At 49.9% G+C, this 23,929-nt stretch overlaps 8 protein-coding genes across 8 annotated transcripts; 5 read left to right on the top strand and 3 right to left on the bottom strand.

Annotated features, from left to right (window-relative positions):
* Nucleotides 1-75: 75 nt before the first annotated feature.
* On the bottom strand, nt 76-4,741 carry NECHADRAFT_103644 (uncharacterized protein; the record flags this gene model as incomplete). The annotated part of the gene is made up of 5 exons (XM_003052381.1): nt 76-813; nt 867-1,760; nt 1,836-3,893; nt 3,941-4,395; nt 4,432-4,741. 5 exons carry the CDS (start codon nt 4,739-4,741, stop codon nt 76-78), a joined length of 4,455 nt encoding a protein of 1,484 aa, XP_003052427.1.
* Nucleotides 4,742-5,877: 1,136 nt separating this feature from the next.
* Nucleotides 5,878-6,512, top strand: NECHADRAFT_77368 (uncharacterized protein; the record flags this gene model as incomplete). The annotated part of the gene is made up of 2 exons (XM_003052842.1): nt 5,878-6,061; nt 6,163-6,512. 2 exons carry the CDS (start codon nt 5,878-5,880, stop codon nt 6,510-6,512), a joined length of 534 nt encoding a protein of 177 aa, XP_003052888.1.
* A 1,465-nt stretch (nt 6,513-7,977) lies between these two features.
* NECHADRAFT_35125 (uncharacterized protein) lies at nt 7,978-9,718 on the top strand (the record flags this gene model as incomplete). The annotated part of the gene is made up of 3 exons (XM_003052841.1): nt 7,978-8,240; nt 8,291-9,237; nt 9,297-9,718. The coding sequence occupies 3 exons, from the start codon at nt 7,978-7,980 to the stop codon at nt 9,716-9,718; spliced, it is 1,632 nt and encodes a 543-aa protein (XP_003052887.1).
* A 2,173-nt stretch (nt 9,719-11,891) lies between these two features.
* Nucleotides 11,892-12,779, bottom strand: NECHADRAFT_35849 (uncharacterized protein; the record flags this gene model as incomplete). The annotated part of the gene is made up of 1 exon (XM_003052380.1): nt 11,892-12,779. One exon carries the CDS (start codon nt 12,777-12,779, stop codon nt 11,892-11,894), a length of 888 nt encoding a protein of 295 aa, XP_003052426.1.
* A 1,384-nt stretch (nt 12,780-14,163) lies between these two features.
* On the top strand, nt 14,164-16,316 carry NECHADRAFT_77365 (uncharacterized protein; the record flags this gene model as incomplete). Its single annotated transcript, XM_003052840.1, has 2 exons — nt 14,164-14,578; nt 14,635-16,316. 2 exons carry the CDS (start codon nt 14,164-14,166, stop codon nt 16,314-16,316), a joined length of 2,097 nt encoding a protein of 698 aa, XP_003052886.1.
* A 700-nt stretch (nt 16,317-17,016) lies between these two features.
* NECHADRAFT_91625 (uncharacterized protein) lies at nt 17,017-18,099 on the bottom strand (the record flags this gene model as incomplete). Its single annotated transcript, XM_003052379.1, has 1 exon — nt 17,017-18,099. The coding sequence occupies one exon, from the start codon at nt 18,097-18,099 to the stop codon at nt 17,017-17,019; it is 1,083 nt and encodes a 360-aa protein (XP_003052425.1).
* A 1,023-nt stretch (nt 18,100-19,122) lies between these two features.
* Nucleotides 19,123-19,779, top strand: NECHADRAFT_77363 (uncharacterized protein; the record flags this gene model as incomplete). Its single annotated transcript, XM_003052839.1, has 1 exon — nt 19,123-19,779. One exon carries the CDS (start codon nt 19,123-19,125, stop codon nt 19,777-19,779), a length of 657 nt encoding a protein of 218 aa, XP_003052885.1.
* A 936-nt stretch (nt 19,780-20,715) lies between these two features.
* Nucleotides 20,716-23,813, top strand: NECHADRAFT_103643 (uncharacterized protein). The gene is made up of 7 exons (XM_003052838.1): nt 20,716-20,954; nt 21,007-21,081; nt 21,133-21,370; nt 21,421-21,577; nt 21,643-22,449; nt 22,503-23,430; nt 23,483-23,813. Exons 1-7 carry the CDS (start codon nt 20,792-20,794, stop codon nt 23,515-23,517), a joined length of 2,403 nt encoding a protein of 800 aa, XP_003052884.1. The 5' UTR covers nt 20,716-20,791; the 3' UTR covers nt 23,518-23,813.
* Nucleotides 23,814-23,929: the final 116 nt, after the last annotated feature.

Below are 23,929 nucleotides of genomic sequence, written 5' to 3'. Positions count from 1 at the left end.
TACAATATTACATAGTTATTCAACCTTGTTCTCACTAGTGCCAAGAGCAAAAACCTCCTATATGTCCCCTCAGCATCACTTCTTAGACCACTTCTTCACTCTGAACAGATAGTACGTAACAATCGCCACCATCATGTTGAACCCGATAAAAGCCCACATGATGCCGTAGTTGCGCCATCTCTCGGACCAGTAGATCCTGGAGCCTGCGAGGTATTGATCTGCGTAGCGGAAAGCGCAGTATCGACATTGCTCCGTGGCAGAAGGATTCTGGAGCTGGCCTGGGGCTTGTGACAGGATTGGGTTGAGGTACTCTCCGCATGTTTCTCCTGATGGGGGATTGAAGGTTGATGTCTCGGTTGAGGAGCATTCGACTGGTCTGTCATGTAGCATGGTCCCTACGATACCAGAAATCCAGTACGTAAACGGAGACAGGCGATACATGAATATCCAAAATCCAGGAAGGGCGCTGGGAGTCTGCAAAACACCGCTGAAAATCGTGCTCATCATGGAAAGAATGGTGACGAGACTGCCTGCTGTCTGCGCATCTGGAAGTGCCGCGATGGTCATCTGTGCAAAGGCGCTGGCGTAGATGAACAGTTGGATGACAAAGAGCAGAACGAGAACTTGTCTGTCGGAGCTCTGGATGCCTACGACGGGGTAGTAGAAACAACTCCAGATGAGAATGCCTGTGACGATCTGGTATGGGATCTCGACGATGATGTTGGCAATGATAAAGGCCTTCCACGAGTATGCCTTGCTTGGTCGTTCCCTGACTTCGTAGAGAGACCGTTGAGTGACGAAATGCGGGATAATCTAACACACAGATTAGCATACGAATCTTCAAAGAGTCCAGCTAGTCGGCTTACCTGTTGGACAAGTGTTGTAAAGATTGTAGTCAGCAAGAACACAGAGAAGATGACATTCTGCATTCCCGCCAGCGAAGTCGACGCCTGGAAGAATGAGAAACCGATGAACAGCCCGGCTACGATACCAAGCATAAACTTGGCAAAGATGTAGGCCGGCATGCGCCAGTACTGTTGAAAGACTCTGTACGAGACGGCCTGCAGCTGAGCAAAAAATGGCATGGCGAATTCAGCATGTGAGGAAGGATCGTCTTCCCCAGCTGCTGCTTCATTCTGCTTCTCGGTGTGAATCCTGTCGATTTCTGTTTCGTTTGCTTGATACTCATTGCTGCCCTTCCAAACAGAGTGCCAATCTTCGCCCTTGTTGTTTGTGACATTACTGATGACTTCGAGGATGTACTCGGCCGGGTTCTCTTCCTTATCGCATGTTCGTGCACCGTGCTTCTGAAAGTAGTTGAGGAGCGTCCGCGAGTCCTCTCCAATGTTACCAAAATAGACAGTTTTACCACCTTTGGCGAGGAAGAGAAGGCGGTCAAATTGCTGGAAAAGAATGGCACTCGGTTGATGAACTGTACACAACACAGCCTGTCCAGAGTTGGCCAGCTTCCTCAAGAAAGAACAGATAGCCCAAGAACTCTGCGAATCGAGGCCACTTGTGGGTTCGTCAAGAAACAAAAGCAACTTGGGCTTTGCTGCCAGCTCGACACCAATGGTGAGGAGCTTTCGCTGTTCGACGTTCAAACCCTCGCCTGGAACTCCGACGATGGCATCGGCGTATTCTTGCATGTTGAGCATCTTGATGACTTCTTCGACAAAGGCGTACTTTTCCTGCTTGCTGACTGTCTTTGGTTGTCTCAGCATGGCGCTGAATCGAAGGCTTTCGCGGACTGTGGCTGTCTGCAAGTGAAGGTCTGTTTCATGTTAGCTTGATTTCCAGAGAGCTGATGGATATGTCTTGCCTTGTTGCTGCACGTAGCCCGTCTTGCGTTGAAAACTCGCATCAAAGGGCTTTCCGTTGACCAACATGTCGCCCGTGATGACGCCCATAGTTGTGCGTTGTGCCAAAACATCGAGAAGGGTTGTTTTGCCTGCTCCGCTGACACCCATGAGAGCCGTCAAAGTTCCAGGCTTGACACACCCAGAAACACCATCCAAGAGTCGACGCTGCCCATCTTTGACTTGGATGTCATAGACGACGTTGCGCCAGGTAAAGATATCTTTCTGGGGCTCGATTGCTCCCACGTCCCCACTAGACGAAGTCTCTTTGCCAGCCGGGCGAGTAAGTGATTCTTCATCCTTTGAACTGTCGCTTTTGCCGGCTTGAAGATGGGGTGGGATGTGGCCTTTTTGGAAAACAAGGGCTTCTGCCGTGCTTGTCGATGCTGAGTTGAGCTCGGTGGCAACGAGGTAAATAATCGTAAATCCGATCAAGAAGGCAAACAAAATACCCAAGTTTCTCCAGACATGTGAGTAGTAATACTCATAGTTGGCAGCAATAAATGCATCACCACTAACTGTCCATTCACCCGCAACAGCACCAGGAACCGTACAAATCCAAGAATCTCCAATGTTTGGCGTATACGGAGGAAAGATGCTCGAGCAGGTAAACTGGCGGCCATGGAACTCATTGGCGACTAGGATCTCAAAGGCGTAATAGATGGGGTTGATCCAGCGAATCCAAGAGAACCATGGCTTCATCTCTGGAACAGTGATGGTGAAGCCGACGTAGACGACCAGGGCTAGAACCATGACTCCCGAGAGGGCCATGGCCTGTGAGACTGTTTTCGAAATGGCTGCCATTGTCCGGAAGAAGGCGATAAAGACAAAGGTACAGATGTAAGTGATCAGGAAGTACAGAAAGAAGTTTCCTGGTTCGCGCCTGAGGCCTGCGAGAAAGTATAGGACAATGTTGAAGACGACAGCGGTTACGAACTTGATGGGGATTGCAGCAGCTATGCCAGCAGCTCCTTCAGCAAAAGGATGGTAGAAAGCAAAAGAGGCGTGCTTCGTCACGATTTCTCTCTGAGCATACAAGCTTGCAATCTCGGAGATGGCTGTCAAAGCATTGAGAAGGACAGCCATGAACAGAACAGAACCCTTGGCGTAGAAACCAACAGTAGCATCCGGTGTACCGTAAAAGATAGATCCAATGATGAGGGCCATGACAAGCTGAGTGATACAGGCTGCAGCTGTTGCAGACATGTCGTTCCAGATCCGTTGATATGCTCTCTTGGTGCAGAGCCTCACTTGCATGAGGATGCTGATAGTGTATGGCGATCCTGGCCTCACGTGCTTTGACTGGCGGAAGTTCTTTTGTTCTCGGAGTGTTGCGATGCTTTCGCCAGGTCGGTCGACGAGATGGTCAGTCTCGTATTCCTCGATTTCTTTCTGAAGAGACTGGAACTCGGGAGACTGTTTCCAGTATTCTTCGAATTCCTCGGGTGTGCGTGGGACTCTTTCTTCCATGCCAGGAAGGGCAGCTCTCTCACTTGGGTTCGTGACAGATGTGAGGAAATCGCCAGTGGTCTGTCGCGCCGGGCAATGCCATCCTTGTCGCTCAAAGAAGCTCCTAGCCTCATTCGCTGGACCAAAATAGATCTGCCGGCCCTCGTAGAGCACGACGGCTTTGTCGAAGAGGTCATAGATGGCCTGGCTCGCTTGATAAATGGCAACGGCAGTAGTCACACCGCCGAGGTCGGCAGCCATGCGCAAAGCTTGAACAAACTTGAGCGCAGTAGCAGAGTCGAGACCTCGGGTGCTATTGTCCCAACCAGAGAATGGAGATCCGGAGAGGATCATCTCAGCAATGCTGACTCGCTTCCTCTCTCCACCAGACACACCGCGGATAAAGTCATTTCCGACCTTTGTGTCGGCGGCATGGCTAAGTCCATATGTGGCCATGACGACTCGGGAGATGTACTTGCAAAAGTCGTTGCGGGACATGCCGTGGATGCGATGCGATGGCGTTCGGACTGAGGCGGCAAACTCGAGGGTCTGGCCGACGGTCAGGTGCGGGAAATGCCTATCGACCTGTTGCGAGTCAGTCGCGTTCATGATGTAGACGGGTATTTGGTTACCTCTTGGTTGTAGATGGCTTCTCCCTTGAACTCCTTCTTCATGATCTTTTGCGGAATGCCGTTGTAGTGAATGGTCGAGGTGTCGGCAATGCTCAGGCCGTGAAGCTCGCCGCAAAGCGTCTTGAGCAAGGTACTACACCCAGATCCGGGTCGGCCAAGGACGATCAAGAGTTCTCCACTCTTTACGAGTCCATCGAAGCTCCGGAGGATATGCTTGGGCTCCTTCTTTCCAAAGCTGAACAGCTCGCCCATTCGGAGGGGTGCCATCAACATGGACAGCACAGTCTCTTGGACTTGCAATGCAGCTCCTGTACCAGATACATTGAGGTTTTTCCAGACCACACCCGTCTTCTTGGCTGTGATGCCTTGAGTTCTGAGAGTTTGCACAAAATTCTGTAGCCATTCGTAGATGTCGAATTGACTGCTGGTTGGGTCGAGGGCGGGTTTATTCTCATCTTCAGTCACGAGAGTGTGGACGCGAGCCGGTTCACCAGTGGCGACGGAGTAGCGTCGTGAAAGAGCCGTCGCGATACGGACGAGTTCGTTGCGGTCGGCATTGTCAAGGGCGACGTGGGTTGTTTGACGCTTGTGAAGTCGGGGACGCGCTGGGTGCTTGTGATGGCGGACTTCGTCTGGGGGGAAGCTCCCATTGCTCCCGGATCCATCGTTGGAGGATGTCGATTGATCATTTCCTGAGGATTTGGAGTCGTGTCGCCGGGGTAATTCCTCAACCTCTGGTCTTCCAGTGTTGGAGCTCGCTGATTGAATGGCATCATCCTCCTGCAACTGGGACTGCGCCATGATGAAGGTATGAGAATTGAGTGATCAATTGATGACCCGTAAACGCATGAAGCATCGCTCAGCTGTCCAAGAAAAAGGGAGAATCACTCGAGGGGCGATCACCCAGAAGTACTCTCCAAAGGGTCCAATGTCTCACACCAATAGGAGAGCCTCGGCAACTCTATGAACAAAACAAACTTTGTGATCGTTTCGTGGGGAAAAGAAGGTGTTGCTTGCGGCGCGCTCCATACCGAAAACAACAAAGGCTTTCGAGGTGGACGCCGCTAGAGGCCACTGGTATGGAACTTACTGCGGCAACCAAGCAGATCTGATTGCAATGTCTTCAGCGGAAGCTTCCAATTCGCCGAGACGAAGCCAGCTCACCACCATGAGATTTTGGCGTGAAGTCATTCTGACAGGTGACTACGGTCGCGTCGAGGTGCGCGGCATCCGGGGCTGTCAGAACTCTCGAAAGGATATCTCCGTTTGGTTGTGTGAGTGTGCGTCGAGTGACGAAGCTCCAAGCCACTTGGTGATGGGTGGTTGAATGCGATTGGTGTGTTGGACTAGGCTTAAATAACCTCTCGAATCGTTGACCTGAATCGATGGAAGGGTTGCAGTGCGCTGTCAATGGGGCCCAATGGCTCCTGTGCCTGAATATCATTGGTACTGTGCAGGGATGGAGCTTCCATCGTCAGGTAAAACATGTTTGTACACCAAAGTTTCTGAGCGCAGTCTCACAGACGTGAATAGCCTCCCAGAGTGGGGAGAACGATTGGGCCATTTTGGAGTCGAGTCAGGAGCTGCAGAGCGCTATCTCGCAGCTCTAGAACGGATGGACCTTGAGGAGGCTTATCGTCATTTGAGTGAGTCCCAACGTTGGCTGAACTGACTTGCCGTGGCGTTTTGTGGAGAGCTGTTGTGGATGGCCTCGGATGGTGTCCATTCACATGCTGTGAGAGTGCGAAGTGAAGTAGTTACCCTGTAGGGCGAGAAGAGAAGACGGAGGTCACGGGTTCGAGCCACAAAGCTTGGGGATCCTTGAAGGTCGTGGTTCGAATCGCGAATGCTGTGGGTGCAACAACCTTGGGTTCTAATCCCGGTGTGTTCCTATGATTTCGACAAAAAGTAGATAAAAATACTGCCAATCTTCAATCATGATGGTCCTGGCGATGCAAGAGGTGCCAAGAACAGGTCCAGACCAATACCAAGGGCGGGATTACTCATGGGTAGATGGAGCTCTCCACCAACGACATCGTCAGCGCGCGCCCTTGCGCCTTGCCAATGACATGCACAAAGATGACCCACATGATCTCTCTCTTATAAGAACTTCAGAGAGATGTGAGTTGAAACAATTCAATACTGCATCACATCTCAAGCTCTCTCACTTCTAATTTCATCCAAATAAACAAATATAATGCTGCAAGCAACTTCCGTCCCAGGCGTCCTTGCCTCCTTCACCGAAAAATGGTCCCCTCGCCTCGTCGCCGCCATCAACGACCACCATGTTAAAGTCGCCAAGATTGACGGCGAATTTATATGGCATTCACACCCCGACTCCGAAGAAGTTTTTTATCTTCTATCCGGAAAGCTCAAGATGGAGATTGAGGGGCAAGATCCGGTGATTATGAACGAAGGCGATATGTTTGTGGTTCCAAAGGGTGTTCAGCATCGGCCCGTTGCCGAGAATGCGACAATCATGATGATTGAGCATGAGAGTACGGTGAATACGGGGGATCAGACCGATTCTGAGAGGACGAAGCAGGTTCAGGATGCGAGGGTGGATAGCTGAGGTTGTGCATGATTGGTGTCTGGGCGTTTATGCTCACTGGAGCATTGTAATACCATCAGGTTCACGATCGGGGCGTGATGGGGTCCTATGGAGGGAAGGGATGGCCCCATGGCACGGTAAAATTGATTCTTTCAGCCAAATGATACCATTTTGTGCTTATTATGTCGCGAAAAAAAAAAACTGCAAACACCATGATCGTGGCGTGGTGATGTCTTTGCGCACCACGATTGACAACACGCCAGCCACGAGAAAAAAAAAAAGAAAAAAAAAAGAAAAGAGAAGAATCGCCCTCTTGTGATATGAGCATTTCAATAAAAATATAAAAAAAATACAAAAAGTTGTCCGAAGACGTCTCCACTAGCACCTGTCTCGCCTGCGGCAAAGGGCTGAAGGGTCATCGAGAGGCCGGGCAAGGGTTTAAACCGCTACGCCAACGGACTGGGCCTGTTGGTGACAGCAGGCTGCGAACATTTGACATATAGACCTATGCCTGAGCAGTCACCGTGACGCTTTGCAGGTGGTTGACAGTGCAAACGGCCGTCGCGAGCTGTCGGGCGAGACGCCAGTGAGGGGAGCCAATTACGTGGCCCCACCGCATTAGTAAGCACGTGAGAGCTTGTAAATGACTGGGAAAAGGGATTTTTGAGGTATTGAGGGGGTGTTGGGAGTGATGGTTAACTTTTTGAAAGATCTGAGTGTTTTTCAAGGAGAGGAAGTGGACGAACTCAGATGTGTGGAAGGGGGTTCCTCTTGGCTGTTGTTAGTCGGACCTTTATTAATCCAGCCAATCAATGAGGCCCAACGCCACCCTCGCTATTGGCCAGGGTTCGCAAGCAATTGCATTCTCTTTATCTTTTCACTTCCAATCATTCCATCAAGTTTCGCAAATTCAGGAGATCGATGAATTTGAATGGACGTATTTGCATTCTCTGAAATTCTACCCATACAGAGCTCTTGCAGACTGTCGATTTCGGAGCTGGGGCCTTGAGTGGACCGAATCTTGGTTAATAGATGCCGATCCCACCCTCCAAAGGACCGAGTTAGGACAAAGTATCCGAGTCCGGTCCAGATCTGTACCCTAAAACTGGAAATAACCATGAGATTTTGATCTAAAAAGTGAAATTAGGGATCTTGTCAAGTCAGGGCTTGGCTGCAAAGACATTGTCTCCTTCTTTCTCCTCTCTCGAGAGCGGGCGTGTAAGCCATGACATCACATCAAGGACCGTGAGCCGGCCAATACAACCTTGACAACCAAGGATCTTAAAGCACTAGAGATGCATCTCACGCATGGCTCCGGCTGCCCCCGTTTCGTATTACGGCTTACTCCTCTCCAAATGGCTTAGTCTAGCTGACGATGACTGCTACGACGCAAGTGGATATCGCGTGATGAAGAGGACACCGCAACTTTATCAATCGACATCTCAAATCAGATAACCAGAAGACACTATCTCGAATTCAACTAACCATGGGCACTTATTCTGTACAGGAAGAAAGCTATCGCATTCTGCGAGAGTGTCTACTTGGCGACTCGCGGCTTGCCTTGTCACCGTCTTTCGCGGAAGCGGCGGAAAAGATCACCTTCACTGGCGACGATCCGAAGCCTTTTGTTCCTACGCCGTGCAAGATAACTGAGTCTGCATCTTCGCTCACAGCCCTCGTTGCAGCTGCAGCTAGTGCTATAGCAGCAGATCGATATGGGATTGATTATCAGGATATCGAGGTCAATACGTGAGTCAACTCCGAGAACGAGAGCAGATCACCTGCTGATGATGTTTAAGCGACCTTGCAACACTCTTCTTAGAGTCGGTCATGTTTCCAACTATCAACGGCAAAATGTTTCTCCAGAATACCCAGTTGATGGCGGAAGTCAAGAAAGGAGATTTATACGACAACCAGAAGCCTATCCACCAGCAATCCACCAATGTCTACAGAACTAAGGACAGTCGTTTCTACCATCTCCATGGATCTATGAATGCGGGCCCGACGATGAAAATGCTTGGCGTCGAGGAGCAGGGTATTTCCAGAGAGGAAGCCATTAAGATTTACGCAGACAAGGTAGCGCATTATGATGCAGAGGCTCTTGAGAAGCTGGCCAATGACGATTTCAAGCAAGCTGGAGTAACTTGTCTCACTCCAGAAGAGTTCTTTGACACGGAGCAGGGCAAGATCATAGGCGCTGAACCACTGTGGAATACCAGGTCCGTCCCTGCACCGAAGAGCCAGTGGCCATCAAACGAGAGCGAGGGACCAGAAGCCTCGGGTTTCAAGCCCCTTGTCGGTATTCGCGTCATCGACTTCTCGCGAGTTATCGCTGCACCCGTCATTTCAAAGATCCTCGCTGTTCTTGGTGCAGATGTCATCAAGGTAACAAGCAAAGACCTCCCTGACATCTCACCGTTGTGGGTAGACCTCAGCACTGGGAAACGAGACACCGACATTAATCTCAAGACCGATGAGGGGAAGAAAGCCTTTTCTGAGCTTGTGAAAGGCGCTGATGTGTTGGTCGATGGATATCGCCCTGGAGCATTGGCTCGCCTAGGATTTGACTCTGAAAGTCTCCGCAAGGTGAACGATAAACTTATCTATGTGCGGGAGAACTGCTACGGATTCAAGGGTCCTTTGAGTCACCGATCTGGATGGCAACAGATCAGTGACTGCCTTGTTGGCATCTCCTGGCTACAGGGTCGATTCCTCGGTCTCGACGAGCCGGTCGTTCCGCTCTTGCGTAAATATTTTTGTTACATGAAGCAATAGAGTATACAAAGAGCTAACGTGCCATTACAGCAAACTCGGACTACCAAACTGGGATTGTTGGTGCCATTGCAATCCTCCAAGCTCTACTGCAGCGAACAAAGGAGGATGCCACCTTTGACATCGACGTCAGCTTGACCCAGTACAATATCTGGTACTATAGACTTGGCCAATATGACGAAGAGCAGGCAAAGGAACTTCTGGCGCGCAATGAGGGTTTCTCGGCTCGCCACACCGACGACATGCAGGTCTTGTTGTTCAAAACACATGCTGCGATGCACAAGGCCAGACCGGATCTTTTGAAACATCCCGAGTACTTTTGGAGTATGTCTGGCAAGGAGTGGGGGCTTGAAGAGGATATTACAATCTTGGCGCCTGCTTTCAAGTTTGAAAAGTCGAAACTGGGATATGCTGTACCTTCGGGGTCGAGGGGAAGATCCAAGGCTGAGTGGTAGATTTTGAGCTGCTCTCGTGGAGATACACCTGGAACCTGAATGACATTTACTCCTGAAATAGTAGCTGTTATCTCTTCCATTTTTGAAAACCTCCCTCCGAAAGGCCACCGTGACAGGTACTCACCGGCGGCCTCAATCTCCATGTTACCACGCGACAACTGAAGAGGCATCTATGCCAAGAGTGATAGGCAGTCCTTTTGATGTACGTACCATAAAGGCCGTGTAAATCATATCCTTTCTGAGTGAGACATAAGCTGGAGAGCTATGGAAGCTTGTCTCAGGGCGGAAGTCGCCCCCAATGGGATGACCAACGGGGACTGAATCTGCTCATCCGTCGGGGCATCGGACCTTCTCCTACTCTAGATGGTTAGGGGGTCTGGGTTTAGCATCATCGTATTGGCCTTGAGCGTCCAATCATACTGTTACGCACGAGATGCTTTGCTCTAATGCAAGTGAGCCTCAACAAAAAACGCCAAGCCAAGGGCTGTGGACAAGAAGAACCCTCGTCAACCTCGTAAGCATCGTCCTCAGGACCTCAGGATGTCAAGATCAGAATGCGAAGGACCGAAGGACGGAACCTATGTCATCTTGCCGCGCATGTCGAAGACGAATCCACATTCCCCATCATGTGTCCCATGTATCACGAATGGTTGTGAAGTGAGGTGAGACAACAAGACCCTGTGGCGTCTTATCGCCCCGCCTTGCTCACTTGCGCCGATCCCGCCCTCCCTGCAAAGAGAAGATGAGGGATTGTTTAGAGTACTGATGGACTTTTCAATAAGTGTCTCGCGAGTTCCGTACGGGGGAGCTGAAGTATGGGCCACCATGGTATGATCTCCCGAGATTCTACAGCTCTATAGGATGAAGTCTAGATGAATCAATCAGCCACCGGTGTTCAACTAGGCCTGATGCTAACCTTGTGTTTATCAAAACTTCTGGGTCTTTAAGAGCAGATCATGGGAACTAAGAACGAAGGAATCCGTGGCTGAGTCCTTTGGGAGTGATTTGGACCCGGGGTTGGGTGAATCCTTGGACACTTTCATTGGATCATGCACTGTTTCAGATCAGAACAGCCAAGGAAGCTGATAAAGTTTTTGATGTGATCATTGCATGCACATTGGGCCGTCGCCTCGTTTTCCCATTGATGGGTGCTGTCACTGCGGACGCCGCATAGTGCCTAATGCGGAATGTGAGGTGAGAATAATTCTTACGCAGATCGGCCCGAATCGTATCCATCTATACACGCAAATATCCTCCCTTGTGAACACACGGCACGGAGTATCCACACTGAGAGATGAGATCAATGGAGAAAACAACAAAAGGCCAGAGGGAGGAAGTTGTATAAAGTCGAGCATCTGGCCTCAGTCTGGCATTATCATCAACCAACAAATTCACTTCGAACATAACATCTTACAACAGTCACCACACTCAAAACACCATCCAATTCATCAACATGAAGTTCTCCGCTGTCACTCTCCTCACCCTTGCCCACGGCATCCTCGCCATGCCCAAGGTCTCTGACAGGACCAACGACATTGCCAAGAGGAGTGCAGAGCTCCATAACCGAGACATTTGCTTGAAGATTTGTTATTTTGACAAGCCCGAGTGTGGTGAGGGCTGGGTAAGTGGCATACCAAAAAACATGTTGGCATTGAATCGTGCTAACATGATGACAGTACGCGAGCCAGCAGGTACGACGGTCTCATGCATTAGTGACAGGTGAATTTGCTAACATTGTGATAGGGCGAGTGCTGGACCTGCTGCCGTGGCACCGAAGAGGAGAAGTAGGTGGAAGATTTCGGTATTTGAGGATACTGGCTGCTGCGCGGACAAGCGGTGTTCTTCGTTTCACCGCTCAGACTTGACCTTGTGGTACTGGGAGGCGGGACAGGTTCTATCGACCAGCATATTCAATTCACTTCCTCTTACCAGCCCCCAGTTATTGGCCCGTGGGTAGTTTTTAAATACGAGATGAATCCCTTCTCTCGAACATTGAAACTATTTGGTCGCGAGACACTAACCCGGGATATCTTTTTGAGATGACTGCATTGTTGTACTACGAGGTCGTTGTGGACCAGCCCACCCTCCCATGATACTTTGTTACATGACATCAATCTGTTCTTTATTATAGTTGCAGCTCGGCCCTCGACGGGTTAACTGAGCCCGAAGATCGTTACATGACAACCTTTGCAAATGCTTCACCAACTCCCTTCTCATTTAGCCAGGCCTCGATAGCTCTCATGTCGCTGCGGTTCGCCCTCTCCCCTCTCTTTTCCCCAACGGTATCCGTAATCTCCTGCATATCAACAAACGCTCGCTTCACATCAGGGCCATCTTCTCGATAGCGCTCGCTGACCTTTTTGTGATGTGCTGGAATATCACCCCAACTCTCCGTCTTGATGAACTTCATAAAGTCATCGATGGCTTGGGAACCGCCTTCGAGACAAAGAATACCAGGCTTCCCAGCGAGAAGGAACCCGGTGAGGCCGTACGTGGGAGAGTAGTTGACAAGATCATCTCGCTTCGCTCGAGTGCTGATTGAAGGGAAATAAAACCATACGCGCACTGTGGACTTGTCCGTACTTAGTGCATCGTGGTTTGTTTGCGCTTGTGCTGTCAAGTGTTGAGCTGCCGCGTCTTTGACGTATTCAATGACGGTCAATATGTCTTCTTTGGGGATCTCGGCAGTCAGGGCGGCGACCTCGCCCTTGCTCATCCAATCTGGTTGTTGTATCCTTGTTTTCACTGGTGGTGGCTCATCTGCAGTCCCCTCTCCTTGATCCACCAAGGGGACGGACAAATGTAGCTGCAGAGATTTTGTCTGGCCCTCTTCAGAAATCTCGAGAGTGAGAAGCATGTTTATGCTTAACTGAGTGAATTTGGGCATCTCCCCGTCATTCTCGCACCAATCTCGTAGCGTCTCAAGCAGAGTTGAGGATGAGGCATCGATCGAAATAGCGTTATCTGACTCGTACATGGCCATCAGGAGATCGATCTGACCCAGTTGGAGGACCATGAGGTCTTTGGGCAAGACCCCTGGGCCATTTTCTTCGGCAGGCATGCTTAATTTGAGTGTAATCTTCTTCGGGGACGGTCTTTGGAAATAGAGACGAGGCAGAGAGACTTTGAAGGAGTTCTGTTGTAAAATCTCATAATTGGCTCAAAAGTGAGAAAAAAGAGACCATCACGTGATGGACGAGGCGGCGGCAAGCGACTTTAATCTATCAAGAATTGAGACTTGGGCTTCTAATCCCAGGAGAGGAATTAAGACATATCAAACGTAGAAGAGAGAGCATGCAAAGATTTAATATGTAACCCCGGAATTTATAGGGGCTTCGTGCGCCTGAGGTTGTCTGTCTTATATTATGGAAACCCTTTCATGCTACTCTCAGGCAGTGCATGCCATATATTCACTCAAGAGGGATGGCATAATGAAAAATCTTGTACTTAAGGTCTAAGAAAGGAACAATATGGGTTGGTTGTTATGTTTAGAGCAGTCAAAAAACCCCTGAGAGGCGAGGAGCCTTTCACAATCCCGCTAGGTATAAGTCTTCGACTCCAAGCAATGGAATGCTAAAAAAACGTCCACTATATTAACATTGGGCCATAATGCTATGATACATTGATAATGCGTTCTTTCTTATAGTTAAACCCCAGCCCTTGATGGGTTAACTAGACCAGAATATCGAGACAGAAGACCGTTATCCTGCATACTGCTCAGGTGGATCGCAAAGAATGCCCAGAGTTCCTTCGATATAGAAGGAGTTTAAACGTCTACCCCGCACTCGGCCATATATGAAACTTAATAACACGCACGCAGTCTTTAAATAACCTAAGCCCGACGGGGGTATTTTCCCCGGAAACGGGATATTAATTATAGCTAAGGTCGTACTTAAACGTCCCTATTCGACCCATTCCTTATTTACAAGCTGGAATCAGTAGTGTTTTAGTTAAAGCATAGTCTAAGTGTATAATACCCTTCATTTCCCCTTCCATTAGCGCTCTACACTTCGCCGCCATGTCCAACCTGCAAGATAAGATTATCCAAGCACTAATGAGACTTGGCGACCCTCGTCAACATACTCCGACTCTACTTTCGACAGCATTTGATGGCTTTAGCACTCCTCCTACTTATGTGCAACGCAACTGCGGAAATCAGTTCCTTTTGTGGTGGGCCCATATTCCACCACGAGTGAGATCAAGGCGAGGTGCATAAAGAGGCAACAAGGCGGACACAACGCCAGACTTGCAGAGCCCAGTCATATTGATCCACGTGGAGTCCGGATTTCTAAGATCAGACGACAAACCTTACCGGGTGTGTTTTTCAACTCTCTCTCTCCACAATCTCGCACTCTAACAAAGAGTGCCGTGGTAGATATACGGACTCCAAACGTTAAAGCCGAATTGCATCTTGCTCTCACCCTCTGGGCTGCGGATCTGGCGAAATGGCAACTGCGCACCGCCCTCGGCGGCTCTGCGCCACATGCAGCGCCCTGACGTTTACCATGCTTCGAGACGGCTATACTCACCCATTGGCATATCGGGACACCATCGCATCTGGGGAAACATGCGCATTATGTCGGTTGATGGTTTGCTCAACTGGCAAGCTTTCAGTCAACCTTGACTCGTATAAGATGGACAATCAATATCATTCCTTGGCTCCCAGATTACCCGAGCTGCCAGCGGTTTCCAGGGAAGGAAGTATAATTTTCGGGCCATCACCAGTCATTGAAAAGCTAAAACCACTGGTTGAGTTGAACTGGAGCACGATCCAATATGATGGTGACCGCGAGAACAGCTGGGAGGTTAGAAAGGGAAACTTCGACGATGGTGAGACCATTCAGATTACAGCTCCAGCAGGTAAGGAGTTTCTCCTATTTTATTAGAACAGATTCATCATTCTGACGTATAGGTAGACTCGTTGTATGGAGCCCATGGCTTTGTGCCGCTCACCGATGTTGAACCGGCCTCATCCAAAAGAAACTACAGAATGCTTCGAAAATGGCTCTCTACCTGCATGTCCAGCCACGAAAGGTGCTGTTCATCACACTCCATGACAGATAAATCAGCCAAAGAAACCACGGTGTTACTAACCAGAGTCATCGACGTGGGCGATCTAAAAGAGCACGGGCCTAAGCCACGGCTCTTCATATCGAACAAGGCATTAGGACAGTACATTGCCCTGAGTCATCGTTGGAGCAAGGCTATCGCGACGAAACTGAAAAGTGAAAACCTCAGCCGATACCAGCAAGAGCTCCCGGTGAATGATATGCCGCCAACGTTTCAGGACGCTATTGAAGTGACACGCCAACTTGGTTTCCGTTATCTTTGGATCGACTCGCTCTGTATCATCCAAGACGACGAGTCTGATTGGTCGCAGGAGTCCCATAGGATGGGAACTATCTTTGAAGAGGCTGGTTGCACAATTGCTGCTGTCGATTCCGTGGACGACAACGGAATCGACCACGGATTGTTTCTACGACGGGACACCGATCCGCTTTCAGTCAAACTCGCGATTCCCTACAAGAAAGTGCCTCTCAGCAAGCTATCCCAACGAGTATTCAAAACCAATGCTTCAGTCTATGTTTGGAAGATGCGATGGTTAAGGGAACTACCAACCATGAACACTTGGGACAAAAACACCATCACGATTCGCCCACGCATTGTATCGTCTTGGGGACGTGTTCCACGCTCCAACTGGTATAAGAGGGGTTGGGTCTTGCAGGAAAGGCTCCTCTCTCGGAGACTGATATATTACACCAAGAAAAAGCTCTCCTGGTCTTGCTTCACCGAAAGCGGCGAGGAGGAGGGCGGTGATCCCAAAGATGCTGCCAGGATCTCTCTGTTTCCGCTGCAGAGAGGAAACGATTATCCAGTTTTTCCCATTTGGGAGCATGTTATTTCAGATTACCAACGCTGCCAACTGACGTTTAGCAAGGACAGGTTAGCCGCTGTTGGTGGTATCTCTGCTCGACTAGAAGCCCATTTCTCGTGCAAGATCTACGCCGGAATTCCGTTTCACTCGCCTCGCGACGCGGCGGAGAATCTGCTCTGGTATGCCAGTAAGGGGCCTTTGCGGACCTCTAACGAGTTCCACGCGCCTTCCTGGACCTGGGCTGCTTTTAGTGGCGAGATATCATTCTTTATGTCGACACCACAAGGAACTAGCGAGCTTTTGATAACCAGGCTAGACTTCAAGATTCGTAATCAGTGCGAGTCGAGGGATCCATCAAAGGATTGCAAAGGAACTTTCGTGTCGGGGCGTGTTTCCTTTGAAGGTCCAGCTGGGAAACTTATTCGGCAAACCAAGCTGAAGGATTTGAGAATTGTGGGGGGTCCGATGGAACCGATCGGAGAACAAGAGATTCTGGCGGGAATTCTAGGGCATGCTCTTGTGCCAGGCATCGCCATACCGCGGTTTGACGAACTGGGAAACAAAGTTCAAATGCCATATAACCCACCAGTGCCAGATCACACAGAAATACTGGTAGATGAATGTGGCTGCATCGTCGGGTTTTTCATACCGGACCTCGAGGAAGAGCTTGAGCAGGATGCAGGTGAGCAACAGATCATATGTGTGGGCGTAAAGCGATATTAGGGCCGGTATGGGCAAGAAAACGACACTATCGAGATCATCGGATTCCGTGAGACATGCCATTCTCCAATGACGTTTCAGCGGCTAGGAAGAGGCAGAGTCATGTGCAACGGGTGGCGGCAGAAGCGCAGACGATTGTTCGAGGTATGTTGATGTCTATCCAAATTTACTTTGGTGTCTGCATCGACCACCAAGGTGCAGGGAATTCAACGTAACTCGAGAGATCGTGGCTGTATCTTTTAAGCGCATTCTAAGGATTCCAGATCAGAATTTAGAATGGATGGGCAGGGGAGCCGGAGTAGGACAGACAGCTTGAACCTAGAATGAATCTACAAGGGGAAGATGGTAATTGGGCAAATTGAGGGAGATGTAGCCAAAGGCGCTGATCTGAGAAGTAAAGCACCACTGTGCTAGCATTGGGCCATAATGCTATGATGTGTTGGGAATCTGTTCTTTATTATAGTTGCAGCCCGGCCCTCGATGGGTTAACTGAGCCCGAAGATCGTAGGAAAAAGACCAAGTATTAGACTTGGAATAGAAGAAAAAGAAACAGAAAGGTAAATAAGTCAATGAGCCACTATCGTGAAGCGAAAATCTGTTGCTAAAGATGAGGAGCTATGGAACCAATCTGTATAGCCCGGCTCTGACACGGAAAAGAAAAGCAATGACAAGCTGAAGAACAAAATCAAGGTAGCTTCGTTGTCTACCTGGTAAACCGGTCGAGCCGAAAGTTGACGAGCGCTGGGTCAGTCTCGCCCGTCAAGACCTGCTTGCTGAGCAGTTCTCCAACTATGGCAGCATTTGTCACCCCAGAGTGCATGACTGCAACACTGAGGGCATCAAGGCCGGTTGGTCCAATGATAGGCAGTGCATCCTCGGGGACCGGCTTGTGTCCAATAGTATAGTGATCGAACTCGAGGTTGCTCCCGCCAACCAACGTCTGCTGAATCTTTGCAAAGACGTCACGCGCTGTTTGCTCCGGATCATCACCCGGGTCATCGCCTGGATACTCGCAACCCGCCCGGATGACACCATCAAGTGTTTGACGCACGTATAAATACTTGGAGTTGACAACCTCGTTCACCAGCTTCTCCTCTGTAGGTTTCGAATTCACGAGCAAAGCAGGTACACTGGTGACGGGGAGTGCCAGCTCTTCACTTGCCAGAAGAGACACGCTGCCCAAGCCAGCGGCGACAACAACGTGATCGCCCTGCACCTCTTCCCCAGAGGCCAAAACAACCCCACTGACGCGGCCGTTGTTCTTGCAAAACCCCTTTGCTGTAGTTCTGATCAACTTGGCGCCTTGAGCTTCTGCGTCGGCTATCAGCTGGCGAGCGGCAATGTGCGCTTCAATGGCACCCTCCTCGGGATAGCAGATACCCCATTCTGGGAGGATACATGTGTCGATGAAGGGTTCTCGGTCGGCGATTTGAGATTTTTGCATGTGGACAACGTCGTAGCCCCAGGCGCTGAGATTCTTCTCCTTCTTCTCAAATTCTTCGGGCGACTTGTGCCAGTTCAGCGACCCGGTCCAAGAAATTGGGAGGTCAGGAAGCTGGAGCCTGATCTGCTTCCATCGCTCTAGGGAACGACGGCGGAATTCATAGTAGAACTTTTCGTTGGCCGAGCTGGCGTTGAGCCACGCAAAAGAGGCTGCAGTAGCTGGGCCCCCAACGTCTTCGGCGACGATGGTCACGGTAGTCTCGTGAGCCAGGTGCCAGGCGATGGAGGCACCGACGATGCCACCGCCGACGACGATGACATGAGGACGGGCTAGGGTTTTCATATTGGAAGCAGATGATGAAGGAGAAAAAGTACGATTGCTGAGAGACATGCTGTCAGTTATTATTCAGGCTGCGTTGACCCCGCCTTTGTTTAACGCCAGCGATTGGACTAGAATTATGTGTTTGTGATTGGCAGTATGTCGCAGAATATCTGCTGTGTATCTGGGCATGTAACGATCTTCGGGCTCAGTTAACCCATCAAGGGCCGGGCTGCAACTATAATAAAGAACAGATCTTAAACACAATATAACATCATGACCCGATGTTAACACAGTGGCCTAGTTAAACTTCTGCAGCAGCAGAAGAGTCATACCTAGCTACATCATCATGAAAGTCTAACCTCTCACGGGTATTTTAACTGCTCTGACCTCCGTCTGGGCATGTAACGTTGCCATGGCTGGCCACATATATGGCAGCGATTTCCAGTGAAAAAGGACTTTTACGTGTTAGCAAATTCATTGGTGAACAATGTACCATATTCCCAGGTACGGATATGCTCGGTGTTTTGGGTAGTTTACGTTCTGATCTTGGTGTTGAAGTCAAGGAGGATCGCTCCAAGACACCAGGCGTGCCTCAGTGTACGACGAGGAGCAGGGATTGGCTCTTGGGTAAATGGATATGCAAGTATTCAACTATATAGCTGTCTAGACTGGATAATTGGCAGAATTTCCATTGGCAACACGTGTGAGTCTAATTGATACTCAAAGAATTAATTACGAGCTGGTGTGGGGTGCCAAGACTTTTTAACCATGCGCACATCCAGGCTCAACTTGCGAGAACCTGTTGGATGAGCACGTGGGCTCGAAAAAGGAAATCGCTTCAACAAGTGGCGTCGCAACGGCCTATCAAAAGAAGCATTTGTTTCAGCTCAACTCAGCCTTGCTTCAGCTAAGGCTTTTTCACCGTCTCATGATCTAACAGCTATAAGATCTGGACCGCATCCGACGGATAGCCGCCAAGCGATCGATACAAGACACGGCCATTGTTGCAACCTGCAACAACACCTTCCAGAGCGAATAGTCAACATGGGTCAATCAGAAGAAGCCTCGGATACCGTGGCTCTATCCACGATGCCCAAGAAAGATGACATCGTGTTCCCAAGCACCTTCACAATTCGCCCTCAAGATGATTCAAAAACCAAGTTCAACATCAGAGGAGACAGTGGCTCTTCACCTTTATCAATCACCTGCGAATACAATTCCTCGAGAGGATCGATGGACTGGGATGCGGAGGAAGCCACCTTATATCTCATCTCCGGTCAAGGTCAACGCCTGGCTACGATTAAGCATTATGGAGGATACGCCAACGCCACACTCCACGACTACTGCGAGTTTAGAATCAGCTACACCGTACAAGGCGATCAGACCGCGGTGCATCAATTCTCGATACCCCAAATCGGTCATTTTGAGTGGCGAAAAGGCGAATCGGGATGGGAACTGGTCCAGCCTGCCGAGCCCAGCCTAGTGTTAGCGACGGGAGCTCTCAATGTTGGCAGCAACAAGCCTCCGCGTTTTGCCATGGCAGAGATAGGGTCGAGAGCAAATTTTGGGGAGCATTGGGAGCTTGTGGCCATTGTGTCATATCTGAGAGTGTGGGATAGGATGCGGCTTGCTTTTGGGAATCCAGAAGGTGATGAGGCGGCCATGGTTGCGTGTGCTTGTTGTCTATGCGTAATTTTGTAAAGATTCCAGAAGAGATGTCTGTAACATCAACTTGTGTTTTTCTTGCGGCTTTTCTACTCTTCTTGGGGGCTAAAATCGTGGGAGGCGAGAGCGAGTTTTTGAGGCTATTCAGAACATCAATGGAGCATCGTCGACCATGTGGCTTATGACCTCATTCCTGTTCAGTGATTAGCTTCAGCTATCGCAAAACTAATTGATGAAATGCTCTCTTATTGCGTAATATCCGAAAGCTGAGTTGCAAATGCATTGCCCCAGTCAGCTGCCTATCATGATCGTGACGCTCAACCAAACCCCTCAATTTCCTACTAAATCACAATCGCTCGCGGCGAGGACCCCTTGCATACTGCGCAATACAGATACTTCAAGTGTCGTAGAATACCGTGGGATAGGAGGGAATGACCATAAAATCCAGGGAGTGGTTTATCCATACTACATTACGACCTCATCACCGCGCCGTCTTTTCTGGGGGCTGACGAATCGGCCGGGGCCCGTTTGCAATGTCTTGATGTGGAATCTCAAATTTTCAGTGACAGCTATAGTTCAAGCTATTGCGGGAGCCTTGTTTCGCTGCTTAGTAGCCGATATCCATGAAGCTTCCAGAAGCCGGTGTGTTCAACGCCTCCCGCCCCGAGTAACATTGTCATCTCGAAGCACTGATCTTGGAGAAAGTCACGGAGAACGAGGTAGTTTTTTTTTTTTTTTTTTTTTTTAAATCCTCATCTCTTTTACTGGTGTTTTGTTCATTCGCTGTAGTACGGTTTTGATTGTCAAGATATTTTGTTACGTAGGGCGTTTGTCAAAGCGACGTCATCGACGTCATTAGTACAACATCATTTCATGCTTGGTTTGTCGTCATAATCATGTCGGCCTAGCCGGACCTATTCAACCCTTGATATTTTTTTCAACTTGTAGATCCTCAGACACACACTCTTTTCCTCTGTTTTGGCTCGGTGTACCTCGTCTCACTTCCCTTGCGATACCGCAATACCTATAAACTTGAGCTTCGAACAAGATGCCCGGCGAAGTCATTGACAGACCCAACCCGGCGCCGCTCGAGAGTCGGTTGCCATATGAGACCCTGAACCTTGCGGCGAGGCCGCCAAAGAAGGTCCTGGACAAGAGTGTTGCGCAGTCCCTGAAAGACTTTCAACAAGCAGCATGCTATCTTGCTGGGTGTATGGTGAGCCACCCTTGAATGGAAGAAACTGGCTGACCCCCATGAAATAGCCATGATATTCCTAAGGGACAATATCTTACTCGAGAGAGACTTGCGATTAGAAGATATCAAGCCCCGGCTGTTGGGTGCGTAGTTCACTACCTCTACACTCAACCACGCTTGGCTAACCACCATAGGTCACTGGGGAACATGTCCTGGCCTCATCCTCGTATGGTCTCATCTCAATTTATTAATCCGTAATCATGACTTGGACATGATTTATGTTATTGGGCCCGGCCACGGCGCTCCAGCCGCTCTGGCATCCCTATGGCTTGAGGGCTCCTTGGAGCGATTCTTTCCTCAGAAGTATGGTGTTAACAAAGATGGTCTACGAAACCTCATCACAGGCTTCTCTGTTCCTGGAGGTTTTCCCAGGTGAGACAATAATTTTTCAGGACAACATGTCTTGCTAATGTAGCCATCAGTCATATCAACTCTGAAACCCCGGGATCCATCCACGAGGGTGGTGAGCTTGGCTATGCCCTAGCAGTGTCGTTCGGTGCAGTCATGGACAACCCTGACCTCATTGTTACATGTGTTATTGGCGACGGTGAGGCTGAGAGCGGCCCAACCGCAGCGCAAGTTCAGCTATCCAAGACAGAAGATCAAATTGCTAATCTGCTCACAGCGCCTGGCATTCCATCAAGTATATAGATCCCGCAGAGTCTGGAGCCGTCATCCCCATCCTCCATGCCAATGGATTCAAAATCAGTGAGCGCACCATCTTTGGCTGCATGGACAACAAGGAACTTGTCAGCTTGTTCTCTGGCTACGGATATCAGCCGGCCATCGTTGAGACTTTGGATGAGATCGACGTCGAACTTGGGAGCGCTTTAGAATGGGCCATTAGCGAGATCAAGAGCATTCAGAGAGCTGCGAGAGAGGGCAAGCCGATTGCGAAACCGCGATGGCCCATGATTATCCTTCGAACCCCCAAGGGCTGGACGGGCCCCAAGAAGGTTGATAATGACATCATTGAAGGCTCATTCCACGCTCACCAGATCCCCATTCCCAACGCCAACAAGGATGAGAAGCACCTAAAGATTTTGCAGGACTGGCTCCAGACCTATGACGCAGGTCGGTTGCTCAAGGGCGGGAAACCTACCGAGAGCATCTTGGAGATCATGCCCCGGAAGGATGAAAAGAGGCTTGGGCAGCTTAAGCAGACGTACGACCCGTACAAGGCCCTCAAACTCCCTGATTGGAAGCCCTTTTCTGTGGAAGCCTCTCGGCAGAGAAGCTGCATGGAGCAGACGGGCAAGTTCCTGGACAAGGTCATCACCGAGAACCCCAAGAGCTTCCGTATTTTCTCCCCCGATGAGCTGGAGAGCAATAAGCTCAGTGCAGTTCTCGAGCATACAGGCCGAAACTTCCAATGGGACGAGTACTCACGGGCTCAAGGTGGTAGGGTCATTGAAATCCTCTCTGAGCATTGCTGCCAGGGATGGATGCAGGTAAGGAGAGCCATTGCACGTCGGGCGACCAGATGAAAGCTAACTCTCAGCAGGGGTACACTCTCACGGGTCGGACTGCGCTATTCCCCAGCTATGAGTCTTTCCTGGGCATCATCCACACCATGATGGTCCAGTATTCCAAGTTCAACAAGGTTGCACGCGAGGTGGAATGGAGAGGCCCCCTCAGCTCCATCAACTATATTGAGTCTAGCACCTGGGCCCGACAGGAGCACAACGGCTTCTCGCATCAGAACCCATCCTTCATCGGAGCCGTGCTGAATCTCAAGGCCGAGGCCGCGCGGGTATATCTACCTCCCGACGCCAACTGCTTCCTCAGTACCATCCATCACTGCCTGGGGTCCAAGAACTATGTCAACCTCATGATCGGCTCCAAGCAGCCGACCGCTGTCTATCTTTCGCCTGATGACGCTGCGGAGCATTGCAGAAAGGGTGCAGGAGTCTGGAAGTTTGCATCTACTGACGGTGGAAAGGACCCTGACGTTGTGCTTGTTGGGGTAGGTGTCGAGGTGACCTTTGAGGTTGTCAAGGCCGCCGAAATGCTCCGACAGCTACTTCCAGACCTACGAGTCCGTGTTATCAACGTAACGGATCTCATGGTGCTTGCTTCTGAATCTCGCCACCCACACGCGCTCAGCCGAGTCGAGTTTCTAGACATGTTCACCGAGGACAAGGCCGTGTGTTTCAACTATCACGGCTACGCTGCGGAGCTCCAGGGCCTCATCTTCGGTCGTCCTGGTTTGCACCGCATGACAGTTGAAGGATACAAAGAAGAGGGAACCACGACGACGCCGTTCGACATGATGTTGGTTAACGGGGTGAGCAGGTTCGATGTGGCGAAGCGAGCGCTGGGAGGTGCCGCCAAGTACAAGGACGAGGTCAAGAAGAAACTAGACGGCATGTTGGAGAAGATTGATACAAGAGTTGAAGAAGTCAAGGCGTATATTAGAGATGAGGGCACCGGTGAGTTTTACACACATTTCTTCCATGTTTCTCGGTATTAATGGATTTGCAGACCCAGACGAATTGTATAATATGCCCGACTTCTAAAGGATTTGCAGCCTATATACGGGGAACACGGGCGATTTCAATTTGGTATGAGTAACTGGGCGTAAACAGTTGGGGCTGAGTTCAGCTCCGGTGCATGCATTGGTGTCGGAACATGAGAAACGAGGCAGAATCACAACCAAATAGCTGAGGGTTTGCGGTCTTTACTGAGCTTGCGGTTTTTATATTATACGGCGAGCCCTCTATCCCAGATCCCATCATGTCCACACTTATCTGCGTTTGAGAAACGATTCGTTAAATGCGTAGCCTAGAAATAGAGGCACTTTAAAATGTGGAAGAGAGTATTGCATCGGGAACCAGGTTCGAAGAGTTCAACAGGGAAGTCAAGCTTGTCCGAAGCATTGCCTTTCCTCGTCAAAGCAGGGTAAGAGGTTCTGAGTGGTTGTATGACCTC

Source organism: Fusarium vanettenii, assembly GCF_000151355.1.
Source record: "Fusarium vanettenii 77-13-4 chromosome 3 genomic scaffold NECHAsca_2_chr3_3_0, whole genome shotgun sequence".
Classification (NCBI taxonomy): domain Eukaryota; kingdom Fungi; phylum Ascomycota; class Sordariomycetes; order Hypocreales; family Nectriaceae; genus Fusarium; species Fusarium vanettenii.
Note: the sequence above shows the minus strand (reverse complement) of the source record. Positions and strands in the feature narration are given on the sequence as shown.